The 27,994-nt window shown below is 46.9% G+C and overlaps 2 protein-coding genes across 9 annotated transcripts in view; both read right to left on the bottom strand.

Annotated features, from left to right (window-relative positions):
* Window positions 1–7,720, bottom strand: part of LOC310701294 (uncharacterized protein) — a 29,555-nt gene extending 21,835 nt beyond the window's left edge. For 2 of the 6 annotated variants that reach the window (XR_014522982.1, XM_083491972.1), the window contains exons 1-2: window positions 6,399–6,538; window positions 4–1,433 (exon numbers count right to left, since the gene is read on the bottom strand). Coding sequence is in view for 3 of the 6 variants with exons in the window: in XM_083491972.1 (XP_083348098.1) it covers window positions 4–930 (927 nt within the window). In the remaining 3 variants the exon portion in view is untranslated. Of the gene's footprint in view, window positions 1–3; window positions 1,434–6,200; window positions 6,539–7,454 lie in introns of those variants that run through there. The other 4 variants (XR_014522981.1, XR_014522983.1, XM_083491973.1 and 1 more) reach the window with 4 other exon arrangements.
* Window positions 7,721–10,775: 3,055 nt separating this feature from the next.
* The window catches only part of PPT2 (palmitoyl-protein thioesterase 2), a 57,514-nt gene continuing 40,295 nt past the window's right edge, over window positions 10,776–27,994 (bottom strand). The window contains exons 6-10 of one of the 3 annotated variants that reach the window (XR_014523120.1): window positions 25,905–25,988; window positions 23,417–23,501; window positions 18,580–18,634; window positions 15,039–17,677; window positions 10,776–14,996 (exon numbers count right to left, since the gene is read on the bottom strand). Coding sequence is in view for 1 of the 3 variants with exons in the window: in XM_083493334.1 (XP_083349460.1) it covers window positions 17,534–17,677; window positions 18,580–18,634; window positions 23,417–23,501; window positions 25,905–25,988 (368 nt within the window). In the remaining 2 variants the exon portion in view is untranslated. Of the gene's footprint in view, window positions 17,678–18,579; window positions 18,635–23,416; window positions 23,502–25,904; window positions 25,989–27,994 lie in introns of all 3 variants that reach the window. The other 2 variants (XR_014523121.1, XM_083493334.1) reach the window with 2 other exon arrangements.

The following is a 27,994-nucleotide window of genomic DNA, read 5'->3' as shown; positions in this document are numbered from 1 at the left end:
TACCTTCGGCTCCAGCGGCAGGAACTCATCCACCATCTCTTCAAATGCCTCCTCCCCCAAGGGGCTCTCCCTCCGAGGAGTGGGCACATGCCTGTTCCTGGCCAGCACTGGGATCTTGCTGCCCGCCGGCACCCGCAGCTGTTTCCTCTCGATGCCCCTCAGTGCCCTCAGAGCCTCCCAGGCCACGTCTGACTCTGGCAGAGTGTGCAGAGTGTCCAATGACAGCATCGAGCAAGACTCGGCGTCTCCCAAGCTCTGCGAGCGGAGCGAGGCACGGGATCCGGCGCGGTGGACCGTGGGCATGCTCTGCGACTTGTCCCGGCAGAGGGGGAAGCCGGGAGACAGCACCCCCAGCCGCCTCGGGGTCCGGCACACCCACTCGTAATCCGAATCCTCCACCCGGAGCCCGTGGCAGCTGCGGCACTGCCGCGACCGGCAGGGCGTCCCCGGGCTGCTGCCGTCGGCGTCCCCGGCCCAGCACTCATACTGAGAGAGGGCCATGTCGTCCTGCAGGAGGCGCTGGTAGCGCACGTGGGGCAGATCCGCGATGCTGGCGGAGATCTCTTGGCCCACGTAGGAGAAGGTGGCGCCGGCATCCTCCGGGAACCGCTGCGCGTGGATGTGGCGGAGGGTGCGAGCCAGTTGATCCTTCTCTGAGAGCAGGCGCTGGAGGCGGTCGATGGAGAGGGCTTGCACCCGGGCGATGACGGTGTCAAAACGGTACACCCGCCCCAAGGCCTGGGCGCATTTCCCACACAAGAACTCCCCCCGCCCATCACCGCGCTGGGGAGGCTCCCGGCTGAGGACGTAGGACAGCACCACCTGCAGGTCAGGGCGCGAGCCGCCCCCACTGCGGCTGAAGAGCCATCGCCGGTGGTTGCCGCGAAGCACCGCGCCGCAGAGGCGGCAGAAATTGTTGAGGCTCTCCATGGGTTCAGAGGCGAGGGGCAGCGGAAGGAAATCCTGCGCTCTTCTGAGCCTCCATGTAGTCCCTGGCAGCTGTAAATCACTGCAAGAGCTGGAATTTCTATAACTTTTCTGTATTCAACAACCTGCTCAGGCTAAGCCAAAGAATGTTTCTGGATTGGTTTTTCTGGATCCTCAAAGCCTGTATTTCATTCTCTCCAAAATTCTAATTGTAGCTTCCTTACTACAGAGTTCTGATCCTGTCTCGGTCCAGATAGTACCTGGGGCTTTTGTTTCTGGAGCACTCAAGATTTCTTGATCTGGGCCTCTTAAGGTCTAGTCTGCCTCCCCAATGGAAATCGGAAAGCCAGGTTCTAGTTTCTCGGCTTCGACTCTGAGTAAGACGACAACAGAAATACCTACTGATGGATCAGCTTGGCTTCCTCTGTTCCTGCTCCCAATGGCTCGTATCATTTATCAAGATCATTGCTTGCCAAATTCATCCAAATGCAATATGCCAGAAGCACCTGCAGGCAAAGAATATATTTTACAAACACACCCAGGATTAGAAACAAAAAAACCAGACCAACCAGAAACTTCATGAACTAAAAAACAGTCTGTAATTTCCCAGGAAGGTGGAGGGCTGGGGTGGGGGAAGAGAGTACATTCTTTCTCCTCACCACCCAGAGCTGTGAAAGCACGCAAACGCGATATTTGCACACAGAGAGTAACACGCCAAGTATTCTCATGTTTTTCCGAGAGAGGAAAAAAAGAGCATGTTTCTAGTCCTGGTTTTTAAACTGCTTTAAAGATTACAACTTGAAAGCCGGAAACAACGCGAGTTAATAAATAGTTCAAATTCAAGAAGAATATCGTCACTGGCATACATTTATTCTGACAGCGGAGGTGTACACATGTGAACCAAATGAACACCACTTAAATCCTAGGTATGAAACCAAAACTTACTTGTCTAGCCTCTCAAAGACTGGGAAAGTGCTTTTCTTTAGTTGAAAGTGTGACTCCCAAGGAACGAGATGGACAGCTATGATCCAACAGCCATAGAATCATAGATGTATAAAATTGTGGAGTTGGAAGGGACCCTGAGGGTCATCTAGTCCAACCCCCTGCAGTGCAGGGATCATTTGCCCAAGGTGGGACTTGAACCCACAACCCTGAGATTATGAGCCTCATGCTCTACTGACTGAGCTACCACAGCAGATACACCCAACAGCAAAAATCATTAGGGCTGTGAAGCTTGTTAAGCAGTGTACTGTAAATTCATTCAGTTAAAAAGATTTCAAAACCTGCTCCCAATTAATCAGGCAGCAGATTTCAATATAAATTATTTTAATACATAAAAGTTCAGGTGGCAAGCAGCTTTTTAAAAGACACATTCACCCCTTTTCTCTCACTCAGAGGGAATGCCTATTTGAAGACGCAGCCTCATGGGTTGGTCCTGCCATATATCTATATATCTATATATATATGGAGTTTTATTTATTTATTAACATTCTTATGTTACATCAGTAAACATTATCATATTACATCACAAGGCTTATTATAATTTTCAGCATGTATATGAAGTTTATATACAAAGTTTATATACCTAAAGGGGAAAAAGGACAAAAAACTATTCCAAAATCATATATGTACCAACACTTTGGACTTCCTGTCTATCCCGTTGTATATTCCTTTTTTACAAAGGAATATACTCTTATTATTGTATTTTTCTTTACATTTTATCTAATACATTCCTATATCAATATGTACCCTTGCTCTTATTTCTCAGCTCAGTCTCTCTCCAACGTCAATTGAATGCTAGCATAGATAGCAAACCTTTACTGTATTTTTGAACATATATCTATCCCACTTTTCCATAAATTTCTGTTTTGAATTGCCTTGATATTTAAACGAGCCTTAGAAACCTCGATTATTCAGCCCGTTTTTAATTGCTGCTGGGTTACATTTTATACCATTAAAGTCCCTGAAACTTTTATTTTTGGTCTTATTGAAACTGATTTTAGCTTGCTGCTGCTTCAGTTACCGTAATTGTTCTGCGCTTGTGTGTATGTGTATTTAATTGTTTTATGACTTTATTTTGCTAACAGCTTTTGTCTTAGGCAGCTTTAGGAGGGGATTAGACAAATTATTGGAGGAAAATACTCTCTGCGGGTGGCACTGTGGGTTAAACAACGCAGCCTAGGACATGCCGATCAGAAGGTTGGCGGTTCGAATCCCTGCGACGGAGTGAGCTCCCGTTGCTCGGTCCCTGCTCCTGCCAACCTAGCAGATTGAAAGCACGTCAAAGTGCAAGTAGATAAATAGGTACCACTCTGGCAGCAAGGTAAACGGCGTTTCCGTGCGCTGCTCTGGTTCGCCAGAAGCAGCTTAGTCATGCTGGCCACATGACCCAGAAGCTGTACGCCGGCTCCCTTGGCCAATAAGGCGAGATGAGCGCCACAACCCCAGAGTCGGCCATGACTGGACCTAATGGCCAGGGGTCCCCTTTACCTTTACCTTTATCAGAGGCAATAATACTTCTAAATACCAGTTGCTGGAAACTACAGGAGAGGAATCAAACACTCACAGAATAGTGGAGCTGGAAAGAACCCTGAGGATACTTTAGTCCAGCCGCCTGCAATGCAGGAATACGCAGCTTGTCCCTTACGGGGACTGAACCTGCAACCCTGGCATTATCAGCACCTCGCTCTAACCAACTGAGCTATCCAGGATTGTGAGAGTTCTCTTGTGCTCAGGTCCCACTTGCTGGCTTCCCACACAGGCATCCTGTTGGCCACTGTGAGAACAGAATGCTGGACTAGACTTTGGCCTGGAACGGGTCTTGTTTGTGAGTTTCCCATAGATATCTGTGAGAAAAGGATGTTGGGCTAGATCATGGGTAGGCAAACTAAGGCCCGGGGGCCGGATCCGGCCCAATCCCCTTCTAAATCCGGCCCATGGACGGTCCGGGTATCAGCGTGTTTTTACATGAGTAGAATGTGTCCTTTTATTTAAAATGCATCTCTGGGTTACAGTGGTACCTCAGGTTACATACGCTTCAGGTTGCAGACTCTGCTAACCCAGAAATAGTATCTCAGGTTAAGAACTTTGCTTCAGGCTGAGAACAGAAATCGTGCTCCAGCGGCAGCAGGAGGCCCCATTAGCTAAAGTGGTGCTTCAGGTTAAGAACAGTTTCAGGTTAAGTACAGACCTCTGGAACGAATTAAGTACTTAACCCGAGGTACCACTGCATTTTTGGGGCCTGCCTGGTGCTTTTACATGAGTAGAATGTGTGCTTTTATTTAAAATGCATCTCTGGGTTATTTGTGGGGCATAGGAATTCGTTCATTTCCCCCCCCCCAAAAAAATATATAGTCCGGCCCCCACAAGGTCTGAGGGACAGTAGACCGGCCCCCTGCTGAAAAAGTTTGCTGACCCCTGGGCTAGATGTTCCTTTGCCCTGATCCAGCAATGCTCTTCTTATGTTCTTATCAACCAGTGTCTCCTGGAGAAAAGCTCCCTTTCCCCAGGCACGACAGGTGGGCTGGCGGCTATGAATCAAGAAAGCAGAAGATTGGCTTCTCTGGTGCCAGGAAACCCGGCTCTAAACTCACTGTACACACACTGTACCTTTTAAGCATCTTGCTTCTCCCAAATAATCCTGGGAACTGTAGCTTGTCCTGTGCAGAACTACAGCTCCCAGCCTTCTCTGGGGAAAGTTACATGCATTAAGCATCTGGTGTGTATGTAGTCTCGGTCTCTGGATCAAGACGTCCAAAAGGGGACCAGGGGAAAAACAGGGACAGATGGCGATTGATTTTTTTCAGAGGCAGGAAGGGAGAGTAATAAATCCATACACACACAAGAGAAGCAATCTTCTCGCTCCTGGAAACAGCTACCCTAAGCAAGGATATAAGGACAGAACAGATCGCTTCCCTCAAGCTCCCCTTCAGCTTACAAAGCCAACCAGAGATAGCAAGCAGGATTTGTGGGGCACCTTTAAAAACAAAAAAACCGTCCATTTTTTAAATCATGGGATATTGTTTTGCAGGCCGAGGGACCCACATGCTATCTGACTAATCAGGTTGCAGCCCATAAAAGTATCAGACCCTCATCACTTTGCTTGTCCAGGATTTCTGCCCCAAGAAACCAGTAGCAACCACCTTGCTGGAATTTTGCCTTTCCCCCCGCAAGCCCACAGAGCCTAGGACTTGCTGATAAGAAGGTCGGCGGTTCGAATCCCCGCAATGGGGTGAGCTCCCATTCCTCGGTCCCTGCTCCTGCCAACCTAGCAGTTCGAAAGCACACCAGTGCAAGTAGATAAATAGGCGGGAAGGTAAATGGTGTTTCTGTGTGCTGCTCTGGTTCACCAGAAGCGGCTTAGTCATGCTGGCCACATGACCCGGAAGCTGTACGCCGGCTCCCTCGGCCAATAAAGCAAGATGAGCGCCGCAACCCCAGAGTCAGTCACGACTGGACCTAATCATCAGGGGTCCCTTTACCTTTACCATACCTGCCCAGATCTGGCAGGAGGCAGCACAGTTGCTTCCTTCCAGGTCAGACTCCATTCTACCGCTAGCCCAGTAATGCCCCGCTCTGACTGGCAGCAAGCCTCTCCTTCCCATTGCCTGCCACCAGATTCCTTTCAACTTTTATAACGGGTAATGCCAGGGACTGAACCCAGGCTGGGCCTTTTGCATGTTGCTGAGCTACAGTCCCACTCCTTCTCCAGCAGGCTCTGGCTGCCAGCCCCATTGCAACCCACCCTATCACCCCATCCCTCAATTCAGACCATGGGTTCAAGTAATTTAGTATTGTCTACACTGACTGGCAGGGACGCGGGTGGCGCTGTGGGTTGAACCACAGAGCCTAGGACTTGCCGATCGGAAGGTCGGCGGTTCGAATCCCCGCGACGGGGTGAGATCCCGTTGCTCGGTCCCTGCTCCTGCCAACCTAGCAGTTCAAAAGCACACCAGTGCAAGTAGATAAATAGGTGGGAAATCTGGTGGGAAGGTAAACGGCATTTCTGTGCACTGCTCTGGTTCGCCAGAAGCGGCTTAGTCATGATGGCCACATGAACCGGAAGCTCCCTCGGCCAGTAAAGCGAGATGAGTGCCGTAACCCCAGAGTCGGCCACTACTGGACCTAATGGTCAGGGGTCCCTTTACCTTTACACTGACTGGCAGTTGTTCTCCAGGGGAATGCAGTAGATTGAACCTGGATTGTTCTTCATGCAAAAGCATGTTCCCCTAAGCTACTGCAGCCCATCTGCTCCTGCTGAGGTATCTTCTTACCTGGGGAGCCTTCCTGACCAACATCCCTCCTCCACGGAAGAGGACCCAGGAGTCCTGGTGAGGCATATTGCTTCTCCAGCGCGGACTTTGCATTCTACAGTTTCACTCTGTACTGATTTGCTCCCTCGGCCATTGCAGGCGTCTCTGGGCCACCTCCCCTCCACCACGCACCTTTCGACCCCAGGCTGCTGTGCTTACCTGTGCGGGGAGGCTGGCTGCACCGTTCGCCCTCCATTAGCTGTGACACATCATCTCTCCCTTACCTGCCGCTGCTCCACCCCGAGCAAAGGGCAGCCAGCACACCTGGCGGACACCTGAGCCCGCCTCCAAGGGAGGAACGCCCACTCTCAGGCATCCCGGACCGGTTCTTCCTTACCGGAGCCTCTCCCCGCCCTCACCAGACTTCCCCTCCCCGCCCCACACGCAGGGAGAACTTGAGAGCTCTGGCTAGCTCCTCTCCCTCTTGTCCGACCCCCTGGACCAGAGCACGCCAGGCACTCCTGTCTTCCACTGCCGCCCGCAGTTTGCTCAAACTCATGCTGGTAGCTTCCAGAACACTGTCCAACCATCTCCTCCTCTGTCGTCCCCTTCTCCTTGTGCCCTCCATCTTTCCCAACATCAGGGTCTTTTCCAGGGAGTCTTCTCTTCTCACGAGGTGGCCAAAGTATTGGAGCCTCAGCTTCACGATCTGTCCCCCACCCTAACAGGCAGAAATCCACCAGGTGAAGCCTTCCTCGTCGCATCTCCACGCCAGGAGAGCAAGCTGCACCCGGCCAACTGCTGTCTGCCTGACCAAGCATAGAAGCCCATCTCTCTGCAAAAAGGACGCTAAAATCGAAGTGCCCCACTTTCCCAAGAACCCGGGCAATCCTGGCTCCCAAATCCGCCCCCCCAGCTTTAGTGTGTGTTCTAAATCGGACGCGTCTTCTAAAGCACATCCGAACCCCCTAAAAATATATATATATTCCTGGGAATTGTAGATTGCCCATCGCAGAGCTACAGCTCCCAGCGCCCTCAAACTACACTGCGCAATACTTGTGTGTGCACAGCGCGCGCGCTTTAAATGCACGGTGTTCCAACTTCCATTAAAAGTAACCCATTTTCCCCTTTTTACGCACGGCGTTGCTACAAATCAGGGCACTCGGGGGTCCCGCGAAAAGATCGGCCCAGAGAGAGGATAGGAAAACCTCTTTCTTTCTTTCTTTCTTTCTTTCTTTCTTTCTTTCTTTCTTTCTTTTTTTGTGCTTGGCTTACCTCGCTCTCTGTGCTATTTTTCTCCGGACAAAGTTCGTCCCCGTCCTTTTCCCCTTTAAAGGGCATCTTCTCCCTCGCTCTCTCCTCCCTCCCTCTCCCCCCCCCCCGCGCTGCTAATTGCCTTGCGGGAGAGGTTTGCAGCCAACAAGCCACTTAAACGGACCATGTGATGGGGCGCGCTAAAAGGATTTGCCCGGGCTAATCCACTCCTCCGTCTGGCTGCCCAGCTGGAAAGGTTGCTTGTTTCCCCTGACCCTACCTTCCTCTCTCCGTCCCTCCCCTCCCGGAACCCCGCGGAGCAGGAACCGTAGCAGGACGCCTGGGTTCTCCCTTCGGAAGGCTCCGAAAGCAACAACTTCAGAGCTGAAACCTCTCCATGGAGCGGGGAAAGGGTGCTGTTTAACACACACACTCCGCGTTTCCATACCCGGTCGCTAGGGGGCGGCGATGCTGCGACGCCGCTTGGTATCCTCACCGAGGACTAGTGACTTGACCTGGAGGCAGGATCGACCAGGGCGTGGGGCCGGGACTTTGTGCCACGTCGCACCCTTCACTCGTGTTGACATTAGCTCCAGCCACGTAAGCCGTCGGCCCTGAATTCTCTCACGCCCAAACCTCCCCTGCGAAAGCGCCATTCATTCGTAAAGCAAAGGGAGCCGGGTGCCCGCGCGCAATAAAAGTTGGAAGAGATGTCCAGTTTCCCTCTTGGCCTCCAGAGAACTCAGGAGTCCCGGATTCCACCCCACCCACCACCCTCATGCCTAGTTAGAGACCAGTGTAAATTCTGTTCATGCTGGACTTCCCTGCTTTTTACGCATGGGTTGCTACTATGGAATGTGACAAGCAAAAAAATGGCCACTGGCTTCTAAAACTAATCCACTCCCGCAGGGCAGGGAGCCAGGACGCCTGGGTTCTCTGGGAGAGGAGGGACTGGGGAAAGTTAGTCACGGGGTTAGATCAAACTCATTGTTCAGGTGAAGGGGGGGGGGGGAACCATCTCGGAAAGCTTCCTCGTTTAATTACTTTCCTTTTCATTGCAGTTATAAAAGCGCAGAAGGTGATTCATCAATAAAGTACAGTATCTGTGAAAGCATTTTGCTTTCCTCCCCAGTTAAAAAATACATCCATGCACTGGAGCCGGTGGCTTGGGAACTGCCTTCCTGCTCTCAATTTAAATTCTTCTTTTCTTCATCAATTAATGCGGCAGCACTGTAGCTGGGTGGATTGTATAAGAGGCAGCATGATGGAGTGGTTAGAGCAGGTGTGGGTACCCAATCTTTGGTCCTCCGGATGTTGCTGAACTACAACTCCCACCATCCCTAGCCATTGGGTTAGGCTTGCTGGGGCTGATGGGAATTGTAGTTCAACGACATCAGGATGACCAAAGGGCCCCCTGTCCTGGGCTATGGCCAGGGAGGTAAAGGTAAAGGGACACCTGACCATTAGGTCCAGTTGTGGCCGACTCTGGGGTTGCGGCGCTCATCTCGCTTTATCGGCCAAGGGAGCCGGCGTACAGCTTCCGGGTCAAGTGGCCAACATGAATAAGCTGCTTCTGGTGAACCAGAGCAGCACACAGAAATGCTGTTTACCTTCCCGCTGGAGTGGTACCTATTTATCTACTTGCACTTTGACGTGCTTTCAAACTGCTAGGTTGGCAGGAGCAGGGACTGAGCAACGGGAGCTCACCCCATCACGGGGATTCGAACCGCCGACCTTCTGATCGGCGAGTCCTAGGCTCTGTGGTTTAACCCACAGCGCCACCCGCGTCCCAGATGGCCAGGGAGAGCCAGGTTCAAATCTCCACTCAGCGACAAAGCTCACTGGCGCAGCTTCGCCAACTTGCTGTTCTCTGGATGCTTTGGACTACAACTTCGATTGGCCGTACGTATTGGGAGTTGCCGTCCAGAACAGGTTGAGGAAAGCAGGGGAAGCCACACTCGCAGCCTAAGCTAAGGGTTGCTTTTAACCACCCCACTTCTTTTCCTTATGGGATTTTAGGAGAGGTGGGAATCCAGAATGAAGTTTAAAATGTGCAACAGACGTGAAGACAGTTGGTGATCCTAGACCACCATCTAGTGGGCCCGGGCAGTTACTGACACCCACCAGCCTGGATAGCTCAGTTGGTTAGAGCAGGGGTCAGCAAACTTTTTCAGCAGGGGGCCGGTCCACTGTCCTTCAGACCTTGTGGGGGGCCGGACTAGATGGGGGGGGGGAATGAACGAATTCCTATGCCCCACAAATAACCCAGAGGTGCATTTTAAATAAAAGCACACATTCTACTCATGTAAAAAACACGCCGATTCCCGGACCGTCCACGGGCAGGATTGAGAAGGCTATTGAGCCAGATCCGGCCGCCAGGCCTTAGTTTGCCTACCCATGGGTTAGAGCGTGGTGCTCATGTCAAGGTTGCAAGTTCAATCCCCGTATGGGGCAGCTGAATATTCCAGGTGATCCTCCCTTCCAACTCTATGATTCTATGTGCCGTTTACTCCCAATTACTTTAAAGCACAGGTATTGATCGGGAGGGACGTGGGTGGTGCTGTGGGTTAAACCACAGAGCCTAGGACTTGCCGATCAGAAGGTCAGTGTTATAAGGCAGTGTTATAAGAATTTTAAGGTCATATATATATATAAATGTTCAGAACTGTATATATAAACCAGATGTCTGAAACCCCACAGAAAAGGTCCTGAACAAATTGACCTCAAATCTTTCTCTGCAAGGTCAAAGCGGGAAACCTCCCCATTGTCTCCTGTCCTCACAAATCCTGTCTTAAGGGCACATTCAAGATATGAACAGGGTGTGAGCCTATGACCTGTGACCTAGATTCAGGAATTGAGTAGTTAAAATAACAAAAGAGTGGCCAAAACCCAGATAATGCAATCAGGTAACTTGCCAGACAGGAGATAAACAAGGCACTCAGATTTCTGTTGTAGACCGCCTTTTTCTGTGATGTAGGTATGATGTTTCTGGGGGTGGTTGAACTCCAGAGCAGGCAATTTAAAATGTCTATATAAGGGCTTGCACGCATGGCTCTGGGTCCTCCTCCTCTCTCCTGCGTGTGGGGGAGCACCCTGTTGCAACAGCTTTAATAAAGATCAGGCTTACTAGCTGCTTTGCTTCTCATTATTTTCTGGTTGGCCTCTGCTATTTTCTCCTACTGATAGAGAACCTACAAAAGGACTCTATATGGGCTCTTGGGTACCCCAAAAGGGAAAAGGAGCAGTGTTTTTTCTCTCACAACAGCAGCTTTTATGTTCCCCCCACCCACCTCTTTCCCCTTTTCAAATGACTCCTCAGAACACAACACACAGAAATGCACATTTTCTTCTTGGGAACAAATTGCTTTTATTCATATAAATACAGAGAGACTTTAGATGCCAGGGAAGGCAACCAGCCTCCTTTGGCCACATAAGAAGGCCATGTGTAACCCCATCGACAAAACTGTGCCTGACCCTAAGGCAGAGGAAGAATTTCTCACAGGGTTGGGGTTTTTTTTGGGAGGAGACGAACTCTGGCCGCTCCCCCAATCAGACAAGCCATGCTTAGAACTTACCAGCAATAAATAAGGTTCTTTTAACCCATAAATATGTAAACAGTCCCAGCGGGCAGTAAGGGAACTCCAGGCCTAGGAATTTATACTCATAAAAGTTCAACAGGACATGTAAAAAGGTAAAGACAGAACATAAAAAAACAGAGGGCAGTTGTGAGATAAGGCCCAAAGCACAGCTAAAATGAGGGTTGGGCATGCCAACCAATTGAATAGCAGCTCTCACTTTGAACGGCTTTTTAATTCTTCAGAAATGCTACATGAATGTTCATAGACTTTTTTGGTTCCTTTATCGCCTAATGTTTTCTTGCTGCAGAGAGCAGTTGACGAAAAACCATTTCTTACATCCCTGTCACACTGTACATCTAAAGCACATTTTTTTATCGCCTTTAACCATCATGGCTTCCCCCAAAGAATCCTGGGAACTATAGTTCACCCCTCACAGAGCTACAGTTCCCAGCACCCTTGACAAACTACAGTCCCCAGAATTCCTTGGGAGAGCCTAAAGTTGTTAAAATGGTGTGAGGTGTTATGTTGTGACCTTGGTGACATGATGGGAAACCAGCCAATCGCTTCCCACATGCGATTTTCCAGTTCAAGCCTGAAACAGTTGTATCCCCCACACCTCCTGAGTCTGGCCTTGCAGGGGAAAGAAAATGTCTCGACTAAATGTAGCGAACTGTACTTAGGGAGCAACCCCACCGCTCTAAAAAAGAAAATAAAAGTTTCCTTTTGTCTTCACTCTAAACCAGGCATAGGCAAACCCCGCCCCTCCAGATGTTTGGGACTACAATTCCCATCATCCCTGACCACTGGGTCCTGTTAGCTAGGGATGATGGGAATTGTAGTCCCAAACATCTGGAGGGCTGGAGTTTGCCTATGCCTGCTCTAAACTGTACCTATGTTTGCAGACACAAGCTACCATGGACCTAAACAGAAGAGGGGGGTGGGAACCTCACATAAGGCAGCGTGAGAAATGCAGATTATATGAAAGCTTTTCAGGGATGCAAATGAGATTTAGAAAGAAAGAAACCACACGGGCTGTAATAGTTCCTCTAAGTCTCATTGATCATGTGCTATTCACAGATAATGTGCTTTTAGAACACGGGAAAATGAGAAACAATAGCTTTACATTGTGGGGAAAACTCACTTTTTAATCATTTTCATGCACTCTTCTCACTTGCTCTCGAGGATGCAATGCCAGGATCACCTGTTCTGCAAATGGTCTCCTCTGCTCATCCTCTCAAGGAACTTAATGAGAGGAATTCAATGTCCCGAGACAGAACAGATGCCAATTCAACGTTGCACTAAGATCGATCTGTCCCAGCAAGCATTTTGGCCAGATGGAGCAATCGCTGCTTCTCCTCCCCTTGTGTGCTGTTTTATTGACCTTGCCGCCGCTGCTGCCACCCCAAGCTAATTTTGAGGGTGAATAGAGGGGGAGCCCTATTACAAAAGCCAAAGCCCATGCACATGGCTTTTGCTGATGGGACTCATTAGCCGAGTCATTCCCACCATTGTAACTAGGCTGGGATAGCTCATTCAGTGGAGCACGAGACTCTGAATCTCAGGGTTGTGGGTTTGAGTCCCACATTGGATAAAAGATTGAGAAAAATAGGACTGTAGTGTCTGGATTGCAGTTAGAAATGTACATACCCTCTTCAAAAGCAGCCCCCAAATTGCAGCAACCCCAATCTGAAAAGGATTTCAGCAGCTGCCCAGAGGTAACTTATGCCACGCTGAGGACACAAGCAAGTACCAGATTCATGCTGAGCAGCTGCCAGATCTCCTTGCCACACAACCAGATCACCCCACCCTCACAACCCTTCTGGAAGTGGGATGGGTGGTTGTGTAGGGAACTCATTGCCACAGACTCGCCATCCAACTCAGGGTAGTCCACAACTTGCCACCCTAAGAGCAAGTCTGTGTGAACCCCCACCAAACTCCTTGAACGATTAACTGGTCTAGCACGTCTTTCCTCCAAATCCAGATATGGGAGGCAAGCAGATAGGATAAAACAATTCCGCCCTGTCTCTGCATCAGGCATGATTGGAAAATCCTTGGACAAACCATTGGGAGCCGTAGTTTACACCCACCAAGCTACAATTCCCAGAACCCTCAACAAACCACAGTTCCCAGGATTCTTTGCGGGAAGCTGTGTGCTTTAAATGTAGGTTGAAGCAATGGCTGCTGTTCCAGAAGTCTTACTTTTAAATCAGGAGGTAGGGTTAGATGACAGCAGCTCATGCAGAAATTAAAGGGGTGAGATTCTCTGTTCTGACTCGTACACATTCCAAAGGAAAGGTTTTCAGGTGTAACAACAGCACCTGCACTTCCAATTTTAACAACAACAACAACTAAAAGCATGCCTTGGCCACCAGAAATCTGGGGGACACTTACTTCTACTAATTCAAGCCAGATCCAAAATGTGTACTGCTTCAGCTTTCCATATGATAAAAATAAATATTCATGCCAAAAACATTTCCTTATCCCTTATCCTATATTATCTACATGGCAAAAATAACCCAAAAAACCTTCAAGACATTGCATGTGAGAACGCAAAAAAATACCGTATTTTTTGCTCTATAAGACTCACTTTTTCCCTCCTAAGAAGGAAGGGGAAATGTGCGTGTGTCTTATGGAGCGAATGCAGGCTGCGCAGCTATCCCAGAAGCCAGAACAGCAAGAGGGATTGCTGCTTTCATTGCGTAGCGATCCCTCTTGCTGTTCTGGCTTCTGAGATTCAGAATATTTTTTTTCTTGTTTTCCTCCTCCAAAAACTAGGTGCGTCTTATGGTCTGGTGCGTCTTATAGAGCGAAAAATACGGTAAGTAAAATCTTAAGCTTCTGCAGAACTATGAAGTACTGTAACAATGCTGCTAAAATCCACACTAGTGGCTAGTAAATTATGAACTCCTCAAAACAGCCCCCACTCCCAAGTTCTGTTAATTTCACACACAAATGTCCATCAATTTTTCTAACTATTTGAGCCTCCAAACAATAATAATAATTATTATGAACATTATTATGAAGGTGGAGTCCTGAAACAAAGTACAATCTGAAGAAAACCCAAGTGACTTCGTTGGGGCTGTGTTCACATGTGGAAAAGTACAGAACATGCTTTGCAAAAAAAAAAACCCCAAATGCGTATTTTTTAAAAGGTCCTTATTCTATTATTAGAACCTCCAGTCCTTGGCACTTCGCGCTAGAAGGATCTTAAGACCTTTGCTAAAACTGGACAGCTGCATGGGAAGGCAGTGCCAAATGTTTGCAGCCGAATGCCAAGGCTTTACCTCAGCAACCGTGGCCCAAAATGCAATGCTTTACTCTCTGCCGCCCCCCCCCCCGGGTGAAGGAAATGCATCCATTCACTTATATCAGGGGTCAGCAACCTTTTTGAGCCGTGGGCCGATCCACCGTCCCTCAGACTATACTTTGGAGGGGGGGGAAATGAACTAATTCCTATGCCCCACAAATAACCCAGAGATGCAGTTTAAATAAAAGGACACATTCTACTCGTGTAAAAACACACTGATTCCCAGACCATCAGCAGGCTGGATTGAGAAGGCGATTGGGTCGCATTTGGCCCCCGGGCCTTAGGTTGCCTACCCCTGACTTATATGGAAAAAGGAGTGGGGCACACTCAAGAGCACCACTGCCAGTCTGCCCCACTGTCCGCCTGCTCTCTGCCAGCCCAGACCTGCCTGCCTTCTTATTTACAACCAGAGGGTGGCGCTGCCTGTCAGCTTCCACCTGCTTAGTGCTGCCCCCTAGAGGACTCAGCAGGGAGGAGGATAGGGACAAAAGTAGAATTCGTTGCTTCTGCCTGCCATTGGCTCCGGCGCCACCTACTGCCGGCCTCCCTCCTTCCTGCCCTATCGGTCACAATGTCAACCAGCCACCACTGGAACAAGGATTTTTGCACCTTAAGCAAAGATGGGAGTTCGGTGCAAATGTAGCCTTCTTCTGGTGCTCGGACAGCAAACCGAAAATGCTATTCACACCAAGGAAGAAAATCGGAGGAAGTCCTCAGTACCTCACAGCAATCTGGCACCTCAGATATTAATCACCTCCACTACCTGCACTTTTACTTTGGAATACAGTGGTACCTCGGGTTAAGTACTTAATTCGTTCTGGAGGTCCTTTCTTAACCTGAAACTGTTCTTAACCTGAAGCACCACTTTAGCTAATGGGGCCTCCTGCTGCCGCCTCGCAGCCGGAGCACGATTTCTGTTCTCATCCTGAAGCAAAGTTCTTAACCCAAGGTACTATTTCTGGGTTAGCGGAGTCTGTAACATGAAGCGTATGTAACCCAAGGTACCACTGTAGTGAGGATTTTCCTCAACTCTATAATCTACCTTGCTTGCCATACGTTACAGTAAATCCCAAAGTTTTGCGCCTTTCGGCTGATTTATGCAAATAATATTTTTTTAAAAAAATCCAGGCAGCCTGTGCAAACGAACTCAAACTTTGCATGATGAAATCTGAATATTGCCCATTTGCTTGCTAGCTGGGCTATATACACAGCTCTGGTCATCACCTCATCAAAGGAAGAACGTTGAAACACATTAAGAGCCAGCTGATCAACGTAGTAGATGGAATGAAAGGGAGGGATAAGGAGTCTGGGTGGCCAGACGTCGGATTGTGTGGGTAACATTTCTAGATGTTCCCCTGCTAAAAAGCCCCTTCTGTAGCGTGCAGGCAGCTAAGACAACAGGTAAAGCGCTAAGCTAAGCATTTCTCTCCAGTGTACCAGTTTACTACATAAAGGATTTGTGTTTTTCTTTTATGTGGAGGAACATTCAAAAACACAACTTCTCTCCACGCTGCTAAAAGTGGAGCAGTCTAGCGTTCCATTCTCTCATTCCACATAGCATGTAAAACATTTCCAAGAATAATTATCCCCCTCAAGCCTCACCAAGCGCAGCTGAAAGCGAACCCTGTCTTGTCTTCATTTCCCTTTTCATTTCCTTTTTCAAACTCCAGCTGAGTATACACTTTGAGGCACATTCTTTTCTGCAGTTTGTTAAGGGCTGCTGGGAATCGTAACTCTGTGAGGGGTAAACGACAGCGCCTGTAATTATTTGAGGAAATGAATGTGCTTCACATAAACACAGCCTGGATCCACAGTCAGCGTTAAACCCGAGTCCTACTGCGTTATGTCCTATTGTACCTTGGTGATAGTAAGAGTTAATACTGTAGCAGGCGGGTGGGGAATCTGTGGCCCTTCGCATCTTGGGGGACTCCAACTCCCAGCAGCCATGGCCGGCAGTCAGGGATGATGGACGTTGTAGTCCCAAAACATCAGAAAGGGCGCCAGGTCCCTTTCCCTTTTTCCCTCCAAGAGATGAGGGTACTTTAGCAGATGCTCTCCCAAAATCAGCCAGCAGCTGCCTCTTAACAGCTGTCACTGGGTGGTTTAAGCACATATCATTTTTAAAAAAATATAGACAACAGACTAAACGACGAAGTTTCTGTCTACACTGATTTTTGTTACTAACCTGAGTTTCTGAGAATGTGCTTCTAAAGGAGGAGGGAAAATATACACATTTCTAATAAATACATATTGCCTTTCCGTTTAGTCAATAATTTAAAATATTTGTTTTGATCTATGATTGGAGGACTAGGCTCTGAAGCGCCTTCCAACATTGTGGTGCACACAAAGAGACTGAAGCAAATTACTGGAAAAACTGCAACCCTGAACCATTAGATGATTTTGTGGTGACGCCTACATGGTTAAAATTTGAAAATGGCAGGGAACTGGAGTTTTGGTAAAATATTACAAACTGACCCATCTTCTCTGTTGAAATGTCAAAGCAGAAATCTCAACTTATCTGTGCAAAATAATGTTAGCTTATTGAAACATTCTCACAATTAGTTTCTGTCACCTTTCTGGAACTTTAGTCTCCATTAGAAACAGTATTCAGATTTTTGCCAGAAAGAATGTGATGTCTTTTTGAAAAGTCCAATTGAAAAGGCATTTTCTAAATCCAACCTTTTCAGTGTCAGAATTTCAAAGAGAAATATGGCCAGCTTCCACAAGGCATAGATTTCTGCAAGAGGTTTGGAAGCGGGAAATATGAAATAGGAACATTATCTGTTGCATTTAAATGTAATACATTTCCTGATTTCAGTCTCTTTGCTAAATTCAGCACCTAAATCCCCCCCCCCCCAATTCTTCTCAAGTATTTGATCCTGCTGAATTGTCCTTTTGCGGTTTTTCCTGCAGCTTTCACAGGTCAGAGCTGCCAAAAATTTAAAAAATGGCACGGTCATTTCCTGCCCTGCAGCCCCTGGAATCCCCCAAACTGCTCCAAGCCTTCCCCAAAAGGTCCTGCAGGGGAAAAAAGGTTTCTTCCACTATGAAAGAAAATATCAACCATCCTAAAAACAAAAACGAAACAAAAAGCTATAGGTAACAAAAGCGGGGTTTCTTCTCGGTTGGGAAGAAATGCCAAGATGAGGTACCACAGCGCATCTCGGTTTAGGACACTCTCCTCCTCTGCCAGCTTCTCCTCAAGTCCCCGCCAGCTACGTCAACCATTTGGCAATGCAAGTGTCATAAACTGTGAGGTTGGAATGCCAGTTTGTGTGGGTGACGCCTGGCATTTTGTAAAAAACGATGTCGCCTCGAGCGTCCAGAGTCTTCAAGCCAAAGGTATCCAGCAGGTAGACCTGAGAGAAAGGAGAAACGAGGTCATTTAAACTCCTGCTCAAAAAATAAGAATAAAAAAGTGCCCTGTCATGAAGCTGAAGACAAGACCAGTTAATATGTCGCTTGGTTGTGTCTTTAGATTGCAACACACAAGAGACACGTACCTTTCAACGGGATTTTGAGGTCCTGGTTCTTACACACTTGTTTTAACTAGGCCACAAATGCTTCGGGTTTCCTCTGATATTTCAAATCCAGAGGCATCCCCTCTAGCCTTCAGGAGCCATTTTAAGAATAAGATAAGAATAAGAATATCTTTATTGTTATTGCCCCCTTCGGGGACAATGAAATTACTTATTTTGAAGGTCTTATGGAAGAAAACCAGCCTAGAAATATTTACATTCGAAATCTAGGCCTTCAGGTAGGTTGATGAGGAGCGGACTTGCAACTGACAGGAACATTCTAAGATATATACAGTGGTACCTTGGTTCTCAAACTTAATCCATTCCAGGAGTCCGTTCGACTCCAGAAATGGTTCGAAAACCAAGGCACGGCTTCCGATTGGCTGAGGAGCTTCCGGCACACAAGCAGAAGCCGCGTCGGACACTCGGCTTCTGGAAAACGTTCCCAAACCAGAACACACACTTCTGGGTTTGCAGCGTTCAGGAGCTGATTTGTTTGAGAGCCAAGCCGTTTGAGTACCAAGGTACCACTCTCTCACACTCTCTCTCTCTCTCTCTATGTGCATGTGTGCGCATTTAAAAATATCAATGGAAATCCAAGTTAAAAACAAGTTATTAAAAATTCAAATCATCCTCCTTTCCCAATACCAACTTCCTTTCGGAGTAAACCAAAATGTACATTTCTTTCGACATGCTGCTGCCCCGGCTCCGTCCCCCCAATTTGGCAGTCTAGCCTCACTCACCGGCTGTGATGTCATATTTCTCACATTCTCGTTATCATCATAGAAGGCAAACAGACTGCAGGGAGAAGAGGGAAGAAAGAGGTTTCACTACAAGGACAGTGCTTGATCTCTCTCTCTCTCACTCAGGGCTGAGATCCAACCCCATGACCTGAAACTCTTAATTAAGAACCGCTGCCTGTGTTTGCTTTCTTCCTCCTCCCTCCCCAATCCCTTTTCCTTTCGTGTCACATCTTTCAAATTGTGAAGGCTGAAAGCCACACTGGGAGTCTTTCTTGGCTGAAGGCCGGAGCGAAAATGCTTCAAATAAACAAATTCTGTGATAAGACCTGTCAGGGAACTGCCATCAGCTCAGAGGCGAGAGTAGGTTTATGTGCAGAGAGGGGAGGCATCGGATGGGGGTCAAGAGACTCCTCTGCTGGGGAAAGTTTAAGGACCGCCCACTCTCAGATTCTGCTAGTGACTCTCAGATTCTGCTAGTGGAATTGAGACGTTCTGCACTGTAAATGTTTTTGCACCAATAATAAAGCCTTTGAAAAGACCAGTGGGGATCTTGCCTGTTCGCTCTCGAGCAACCACGCCGGTAGGCATAACAAGACCCATATGAAAAGTATGCGCCTGCAATTTTATCCTGACCAATAAGTCCATGAAAGTTACCAGCTAGTCAACTACACGTTTGTTAATCTTTTGATGCCTAAAAACAAAGAATAAATTCATTTCCTATTGATTTTTTTTGGGGGGGGGGTGCATCGAAAATTTCCCTCCCTATTTGTTAGGAGGCAATTCGTATCTGCCATGGATGAGAAGCAGTTTTGCTTACATGCCTGTTGCAGCCCTGTTTTGTTTGCTGTTTGTTGCTGCACTCTACAGCGGTTTGAATAAACTCTTCCTACGTTGGAGCACCTACCACTACAATATTGCTACTGTGCCTTCGTCACTGTGACAGCAATTATTACGCTTACTATTTCTTGTTTATGAACTATTGCATAACTATGCATATATTATACGTGGGTGCTTATGATTTATGACCTAACTATTGATAATACATTATTAGCCACTTGCTGCGTTTGGATTTGAGCAGTACAGGATATAGCATGCAGGTTATAAAATTAACACCCTGCAATATTTCAAGGATTTTGTTTCCTTTTGCAAAATTCAGTGTATTTCAGGGCAGCATCACCACCACTTTTTTAAAAAAAATGCCCACATCGCCACCTAACAGTGAGGCACTGTGACAGTGCTGAATTTCTTTCTCTCTCTCTCTCAAATATTTATACCTAACAAAGGAAGCTCCCTCATATACTGAATCAGACCATTGGGTTCATTTAACTCAGTATTGTCGACACTGCCTGGGATCTGAGACAGGTGTTTCCCTCAGCCCTACATGGAAATCCTGGAGCTTGAATGTTTTATTCCAAAGCACAGGCTCTGCTACTGAGCTACAAACCTGCTCTACCTACTCTCAAGGTAGCTTATCTGAAATACAGTGGTATTTGACGAATGCCTCGCAAGACGGAAAACTCGCTAGACGAAAGAGTTTTCCGTTTTGGAGGTGCTTCGCAAAACGAATCTCCTATGGGCTTGCTTCGCAAGATGAAAATGTCTTGCGAGTTCCTGCGGGTTTTTTTTCCTTTCCCCCCCTTTTTCTAAGCCGCTAAGCCGCTTATCAGCTGATCCGATAAGCCAATAAGCCGCTAAAAGCCGCTAATAGCGCTAATCCGCTAATCCGTCAATGGGCTTGCTTCGCAAGACGAAAGAACCGCTAGACGAAGAGAATCACAGAATGGATTCTTTTCGTCTTGCGAGGCACCACTGTACAACAAAGCAAGCAATTAAAAGTTAGGATACAAGACAAAATTACCATATTTTTTGCTCTGTAAGACTCACTTTTTCCCTCCTAAAAAGTAAGGGGGAATGTGTGTGCGTCTTATGGAGCGAATGCAGGCTGCACAGCTATCCCAGAAGCCAGAACAGCAAGAGGGATTGCTGCTTTTGCTGCGTAGTGATCCTTCTTGCTGTTCTGGCTTCTGAGATTCAGAATTTTTTTTTCTTGTTTTCTTCCTCCCAAAACTAGGTGCATCTTGTGGTCTGATGCGTCTTATAAAGCAAAAAATATGGAAACATCTTTCTGTATGCAACAACAGCAGCAAGAACGTTGGTAGCCAGTCACTGGAAAGGAAATTATATCCCAACAAAAGGGGAATGGTTCAGTAAACTATGTGAGTACCTGGAGTTAGCAAAACTGACAGATTTGATAAGGCATAAATAAAAAAATTAGAATTCAGAAACAATATTTATGCAAGCAGGGCTCAAATATGAAAGTTTGGTTGTGCCTAGACTAACCTTGTGAAGAATATAGAGAACATAAAGATTTGACTGATTATGAAAGAATCTAAAGAAGGGAAATGATTGAAGAACAGATGTGAAGGCGAGCAAGATAAGTAAGAGATGTGCGGTGAATGCAGTAGAAGTCTTTTATAATATTTTGACCAAGATTTCTATATTGCAATGATTGAAGCGTGAATTTGATAATATTATTTGTTATGAAAAGTATTTTCTTTTTTTAGATTGCATTTTGGAAAACGTGTATATAAATGTGTTTACAGTGTTATGTATTGTTTTTGGTTTCTTTTTCTTTTCTTGTAAAATTCAATAAAAATTAATAAAAAAAGAAAACTAGGATACAATACTGGGGGGGCGGGGGCCAGAACCAGCAGCAAAGAAAGCGTACACAGTACCAATGGCCTAGGAATACAACAGGGATTCTGCGCAAAACCTAAAAAGCATTAGGGCAGGGGGCCAGAGGACTAGGCAGCCCTATCTCACTTCAGAGCGGGGACTTTCCAAAGCTGGCCCTCCAACAAAGATCTCAACAGTGAGACAAGTTCGTAATCTGGGCTGTGTGCTCTGATTCACAAGCCTAAAAGCCTTATGGCCTTATCGGCAAGTCCGAATGGCGTCTCTGCATTGATAGCATATGGGTGGGGTGGGGGGAAGAGTGACAGAGAAGGCAGAAATCTGTGCTTGGAGACAAAAGCCTTATCCTCATTTATTATCAATTTATTATCCTGCTCTACTGTTGGGGCATAAGCAGGCGAATGAGTCAGCAGACAGGCTGGAGAGAAATCAAAATAGCAGCGTCACCGAGAGTTTTCACTCTTAAACATGCAGGAAGCGAGAAAGGATTCTTCAACACAGAAGTGAGAGAAGTGGTTCTATCTGGTCTAATGGACAAATTAATAAAACACAGTACAGTGGTACCTCAGGTTAAGAACTTAATTCGTTCTGGAGGTCCATTCTTAACCTGAAACTGTTCTTAACCTGAAGCACCACTTTAGCTAATGGGGCCTCCTGCCTTGCCGCGCTATTTCTGTTCTCATCCTGAGGTAAAGTTCTTAACCCGAGGTACTATTTCTGGGTTAGTGGAGTCTGTAACCTGAAGCGTCTGTAACCCGAGGTACCACTGTAAAAGCAATCCAGAGTCTTCATTTACTCATATTACAGTGGTACCTCAGGTTAAGAACTTAATTCGTTCCGGAGGTCTGTTCTTAACCTGAAACTGTTCTTAACCTGAAGCACCACTTTAGCTAATGGGGCCTCCTGCCTCGCCGCGCTATTTCTGTTCTCATCCTGAGGTAAAGTTCTTAACCCGAGGTACTATTCCTGGCTTAGCGGAGTCTGTAGCCTTAAGCATATGTAACCTGAAGCGTATCTAACCCGAGGTACCACTGTATTGGGACTTTAAACTGTATTTAACGCACACACCCAATGCATCAACGTAGTTCAGGAACACTTGCCTCTACCCCTGCGGTTTTTAAGCAGAGTTTGGATGGCCATCCGTCATTGATGCTTTGTTCGAGATCCCTGCATTGCTGGGGGGTTGGACTAGATGACCCTCAGGGTACCTTCCAACTCTACAATTCTATGATTTTATGTTGTTGGACTCCAACTCCCATCAGCCTCAGCCAGCATGGCCAATGGTGCAGGATGATGGGAGTTGTAGTCCCAGTAGGGTAACATATAGCCTGTCCCTGATCTACTTCATCAAGATCTGAATCTCCCCCTCTCCCCCTTATGGCTTCCAGGTGCCATAAGAAAGCTGCAGAGATAGCGCAGCATAGTGCACACCCCAGAAATGATCTCTTTCAGCTTCTGCCTTCTGGAAGAGGGTACAGGGTTATAAAGACTAGGAATAGCCGCCTGAGAAATAGTTTCTATCCAAATGGAATTTCGGTTTTGAATGCAGGGTAAGAAGTCTCTGGGACACGTGTGGCGCTGTGGGTTAAACCACAGAGCCTAGGACTTGCTGATCAGAAGGTCGGCGGTTCAAATCCCTGTGATGGGGTGAGCTCCCATTGCTCAGTCCCTGCTCCTGCCAACCTAGAAGTTTGAAAGCATGTCAAAGTGCAAGTAGATAAATAGGTACCACTCCGGCGGGAAGGTAAACGGCGTTTCCATGCGCTGCTCTGGTTCGCCAGAAGCGGCTTAGTCATGCTAGCCACATGACCCGGAAGCTGTACGCCGGCTCCCTCGGCCAATAATGCGAGATGAGCGCCGCAACCCCAGAGTCGGCCACGACTGGACCTAATGGTCAGGGGTCCCTTTACCCTTTACCTTTAAGAAGTCTCTATGGGAGTATATTGTGTTTAAAAATGGGGTATCAGAGTTTTTAGGGGGCTAACCAGGCTGGGATAGCTGGGAAAGCAGGCTTGTTGGTTTTTGAATGTCTTATGTAGATGTTTTCAATTTCGTTGTTCTGTATGGGACAATGACAATAAAGATTATTGTATCGTATCTCAACCTGGGTGGGAGGGTCTTCTAGCAGCTTCCAAAAGCTCACCTGGACTGCCATGGCGTGATTACACCGTCATCTGGACCCCCAATCAGAACCATCTTTCGGATCCGCAGGAAGTTTCTCTTCCAGGCTGTATTGGGAGAGAGAGAGGCAAAAGATTCAGAAATCTGGTCACAAAAGTCACTGTGGAGACTCTCCTCCTTTGCCCCATGTTCTTCTCCTTCCTCTGCCCCTGACAGACAACAACCGATCTCTCCTCACTCTGAATTCTCTGAGATGTGGACCAGAGTTAATCTACATAATTTGCTCCTGCAAGAGGTAGTGATGGCCAGCAACTTAAATTTTATTATGGCCTCACAAATTGGTGTGGGAAGGTGGGGACAGAAACAAATGAGAAACTGAAAGAACACAAAACTGATAGATGTGCCCATTTCCTACTGATCTCACAGCGCTTTGCTGTTTAGAAGTCTTAAGGCAAACTGCAGTAAAAAAAGAAGAATTAGCTGTGACGACTTGTTTTCTGGCTCTGCTCCCGTACTTTTATTTCCTTCAAATATTTGTCGCCTGCCTTTCTTCCTATGAGGACCCACAAGACAGCTTGAAGTATTAAAAACTAGATAGCAGGTGATTAAAATAAAGCAAAACAGGGGTGGCTGGGTGGAAATACCCAGTGAAAAGTCGTAAAACACAACACACACACAGCACAGTCAGCAAGCAGTCTGTGGCAGGAATCCAGGATGCAATTGAATCAGTTCCAAAAAGGATTGGCAAAACAAAACACAGAAAGGTTTTCACAAGCCTTTCTATAGCTGAACTGGCCTGGCAAACCTTTCTGGAGAATTCCAGCAGCCTGACATATAAACTTTTAGCAAGCAAGGATTTCCCCAGCCCCACATTTTAACTCTCCATTTTGGGAAAAGTTTAACTTGAGGCAGCCGCATTCGCGCAAACAAAAGAACACTCCATCTTCAAAACGTCGTGCTCGGTTGCCATATGTTGTGGCCCAATAACCTGTTAAATTTCTGTGTCAGGATGCCGGCAAGGCCTTTTTTTTTTAAATTAAAAAAACAGAGCTTCCCTATTCAACTTGAAACTTGGCCTGGTTGTAACACCTCAGAGGCAGTAAAAGACTATGAGGACAACAACTGTTAAGGGCAGGCCAGGGGAGGCAGCCATGTTTATTCTTCATGAATCAACTGGAATGGGGGGGGGTGTCGGTGATGGTTGTTGTTATTGTTGTTGTTATTGTGGATCGAGGGCCCGACCCCGCTATGTGAAATAAATACACAAGGACACGTGATATAAGGTTAATGGGCAAGAAAAGGCCACAACTTTATTGATTACAGCAGTGAAAAGGTATTGGCTTAGGCATTGGATGACTATAGGTGGTGGGTTTATTCAACAGTAGGTGGAGCCTGTTGATGCTCATCCAACTATAGGCTCACCCCCTGATGTCACCGAGGGTCGTGCCATGGCCTCCCGCCAAGCAGGCATCGGGCGGAATACACGACCGCCAGATTCCTTTAACGGAATAACCCACGGTATATAGCATAGGCGATGGCCACACCTAGCCCTTGACACAGCACAACACATGAATCCAATGCCTAACCTACCCACCAATACCACAAAAGACACTTTCCTCTCAACTCAGCACTGACATTGGAAGTGAATCAGAGCAGGGAGGGAAATGTTTGAGATAGGAATTGGGAGGACACCTGAACGAACAAACATTGGCATCCACCGACACAACTAGTTTGGCCCTAAGAGGATAATTTGTAAGCTAGGAAGCCCCCGTTTCAATTTTCTCTTCAGCCATTGCTTCGCTGTGGGTGTGCATTTAGCAACGGAGTTCTCCTTCCACATCAGGAAGGAACTTATGAGCAAGACTATAAACATTTAAACATATGTTTAAAGAAGGTTGGGAAACGTTTATAGAATATAGGGAGGAAAACTGTGTTTATTTGAAAACGTGGGCAGCATTAAGATAAACTCAACAGTGGTTTTGATGGATGTAATAATGGAATACTGACTGGTTTAGTTTATATAAAATATGCAGGGATTTATGTTTTGGAAAACGAACCATGGAAAGAGAAGAAAGGAAGTCATTGGTGTTTTAAGGTTGTTTGAATGAATTTTCTAAAATGTAAAACGGAAAATGTAATAAAAATTATAGAAGAAAAAAAAGAAATTACGAGGAAGACTGCCTGAGAGACCTAGCTGACCAAAGATTAGCAATGCAGACCGTTATCTGAAGAAGTGTGCATGCACACGAAAGCTCATACCAAGAACTTAGTTGGTCTTTAAGGTGCTACTGGAAGGAATTTTTTTATTTTGACTATGGCAGACCAACACGGCTACCTATCTGTAAATGCAGACCTACGTCGCCCAGGGCTGTGGGGCTGTTATGGACAGGGCTGCCAGGATAAGACAAGCATCAGCTGCAAGTGTGGATGTGGGGTAGGCCTGCCAAGTGGGGCTAGCCTACCACTCCCCCTTTTTCATTGGGAACGGAGGAGCAACGCCACTTTATTACCTGTTGCGTTGGGATGGAGCCTCTCGTCATTCAACAGAGCCAGGAAGTTGCTGTTGTTGAGGTAAAGATCCCGATGGTGTGGATCTGAAAAAGGCAGAGAAATCTCGTTTGCTTTATACACTGGCCTTTACCCCCAGAACCCAGGCTCCAACTCCCCCTCCCCCTTATTTTAATATATAAATATAAAATAAATAAATAACATTTTAAAAACCAGTCTCTTTTTTGGGGGGGTGGGGACGACAGCTTTAGATTTGAACATAGCCCTGGAACTTAATTTTATTTGCAGGTTTTATCTTTGGAACAAGCGTAGCAGTAGCAAGAAGCTGTGACTGACTCAAGAGAATGCGCAGAGTGCATTTCCCTGCAACGGAATAATTTTTATTTATTTTGTCTATCTCCCACCTCCTTTTCCAAAGAGCTCAAGGTCCTTTCCCCTGCTCTGGTCCTAGTCTGACAGGGGACGCAGGTGGCACCGTGGGTTAAACCACAGAGCCTAGGACTTGCTGATCAGAAGGTCGGCAGTTCGAATCCCCGCGACGGGGTGAGCTCCCATTGCTCGGTCCCTGCTCCTGCCAACCTAGCAGTTTGAAAGCACACCAGTGCAAGTAGATAAATAGGTACCACTCCAGCGGGAAGGTAAACGGCGTTTCTGTGCACTGCTCTGGTTCGCCAGAAGCGGCTTAGTCATGCACCACTGTACTGAGGTAGGACAAATGAGTCCTTGTTAGCTCCTGCCACTGAGACTACTAAGAGCCAGAAGAAGAAAGCAAATGCCAGATTACCATCTACAACCATCTTCAAAGTGTCATGAGACTCTGTTGTTTTTACTGCAACAGACTAACAAAATTTATTATGGCATATGTTGCACACTTCATCAGAACTGCGGGAAATCTCATAGCTGCCGATGACTCGCACAAGTGAGCCAAGCCACATACTATTTGAGGTCACTGGTTTTTCTGGTCTGGAGGGCAATGCCTTTATGACACTTTATGACATCTAAATAAGAGCATAAACATGAGCAATGACCATCTATGGAGTTTAAGCAATCTCAATATCCTGCTTCCTGGTAGTGGCAAATTTCCGGTGTTCCAAAAGACAGGATGATGGATGGGAAATCCACAATGGAGCCATCAGAGCTAGTCCCTAAGGGTTAAAAGGGACATCTCTGCTTCTTATCTGTCCTCGGCCACAAATGGTCCTTGCAAGCTGCGCTCTCTCTCTCTCTTTCATCCTCAAGGATACGGATTTGAAATATGGGGATGATAACCTGGCGTACCTTACAGGGCCATTGTAAGCACTGCCAAAATAACATAAGCAAATTGCTGTTTTGGCAACTCAAATTGTCAAATAACAGGTGGTGGTGGAGGAGCAGGGATAGCTGTGGATTCTTCTTGGGCTGTGTTTTCTGCAGATTCTCCCATATTGATAATCGTCACCATCCTCATATAAATAATCACTGAGGTCCCAACTCTCAGGCAAGGCATATTGCATGTATGCAGTTTACATTCTTGTAGATTGGGTACGTAAATGAGAGCTACTGGGAAGCCTCAAAACCCCGGGGCTGCTGGGATAGCTCAGTTGGTAGAACATTTCCATTTCCTGGGTCCAGTATATCTGAAGGAGTGTCTACACCTCCATCTTTCTGCCCGGACACTGAGGTCCAGCGCCAAGGCCCTTCTGGCAGTTCCCTCGCTGCGAGTTACAGGGAACTAGGCAGAGGGCCTTCTCGGTAGCGGCACCCACCCTGTGAAACGCCCTCCCACCAGATGTCAAAGAGAAAAACAACTACCAGATTTTTAGAAGACATCTGAAGGCAGCCCTGTTTAGGGAAGCTTTTAATGTTTGATGCATTACTGTATTTTAATATTTTGTTGGAAGCCGCCCAGAGTGGCTGGGGAGACCTGGCCAGATGGGTGGGGTATAAATAATAAATTTATTATTATTTATTATTATTATTATTATCATTATTATTAACATGAGACTCATGGGTTTGATCCCCACGTTGGGCAAAAGATTCCTGCATTGAAGGGGGCTGGACTAGATGACCCTCGTGGTCCCTTCCAACACTACAGTTCTATGATCTGTGATCT

The sequence above is a fragment of the Podarcis liolepis genome, assembly GCF_965112155.1.
Source record: "Podarcis liolepis genome assembly, chromosome: 2".
NCBI classification, from domain to species: domain Eukaryota; kingdom Metazoa; phylum Chordata; class Lepidosauria; order Squamata; family Lacertidae; genus Podarcis; species Podarcis liolepis.
Note: the sequence above shows the minus strand (reverse complement) of the source record. Positions and strands in the feature narration are given on the sequence as shown.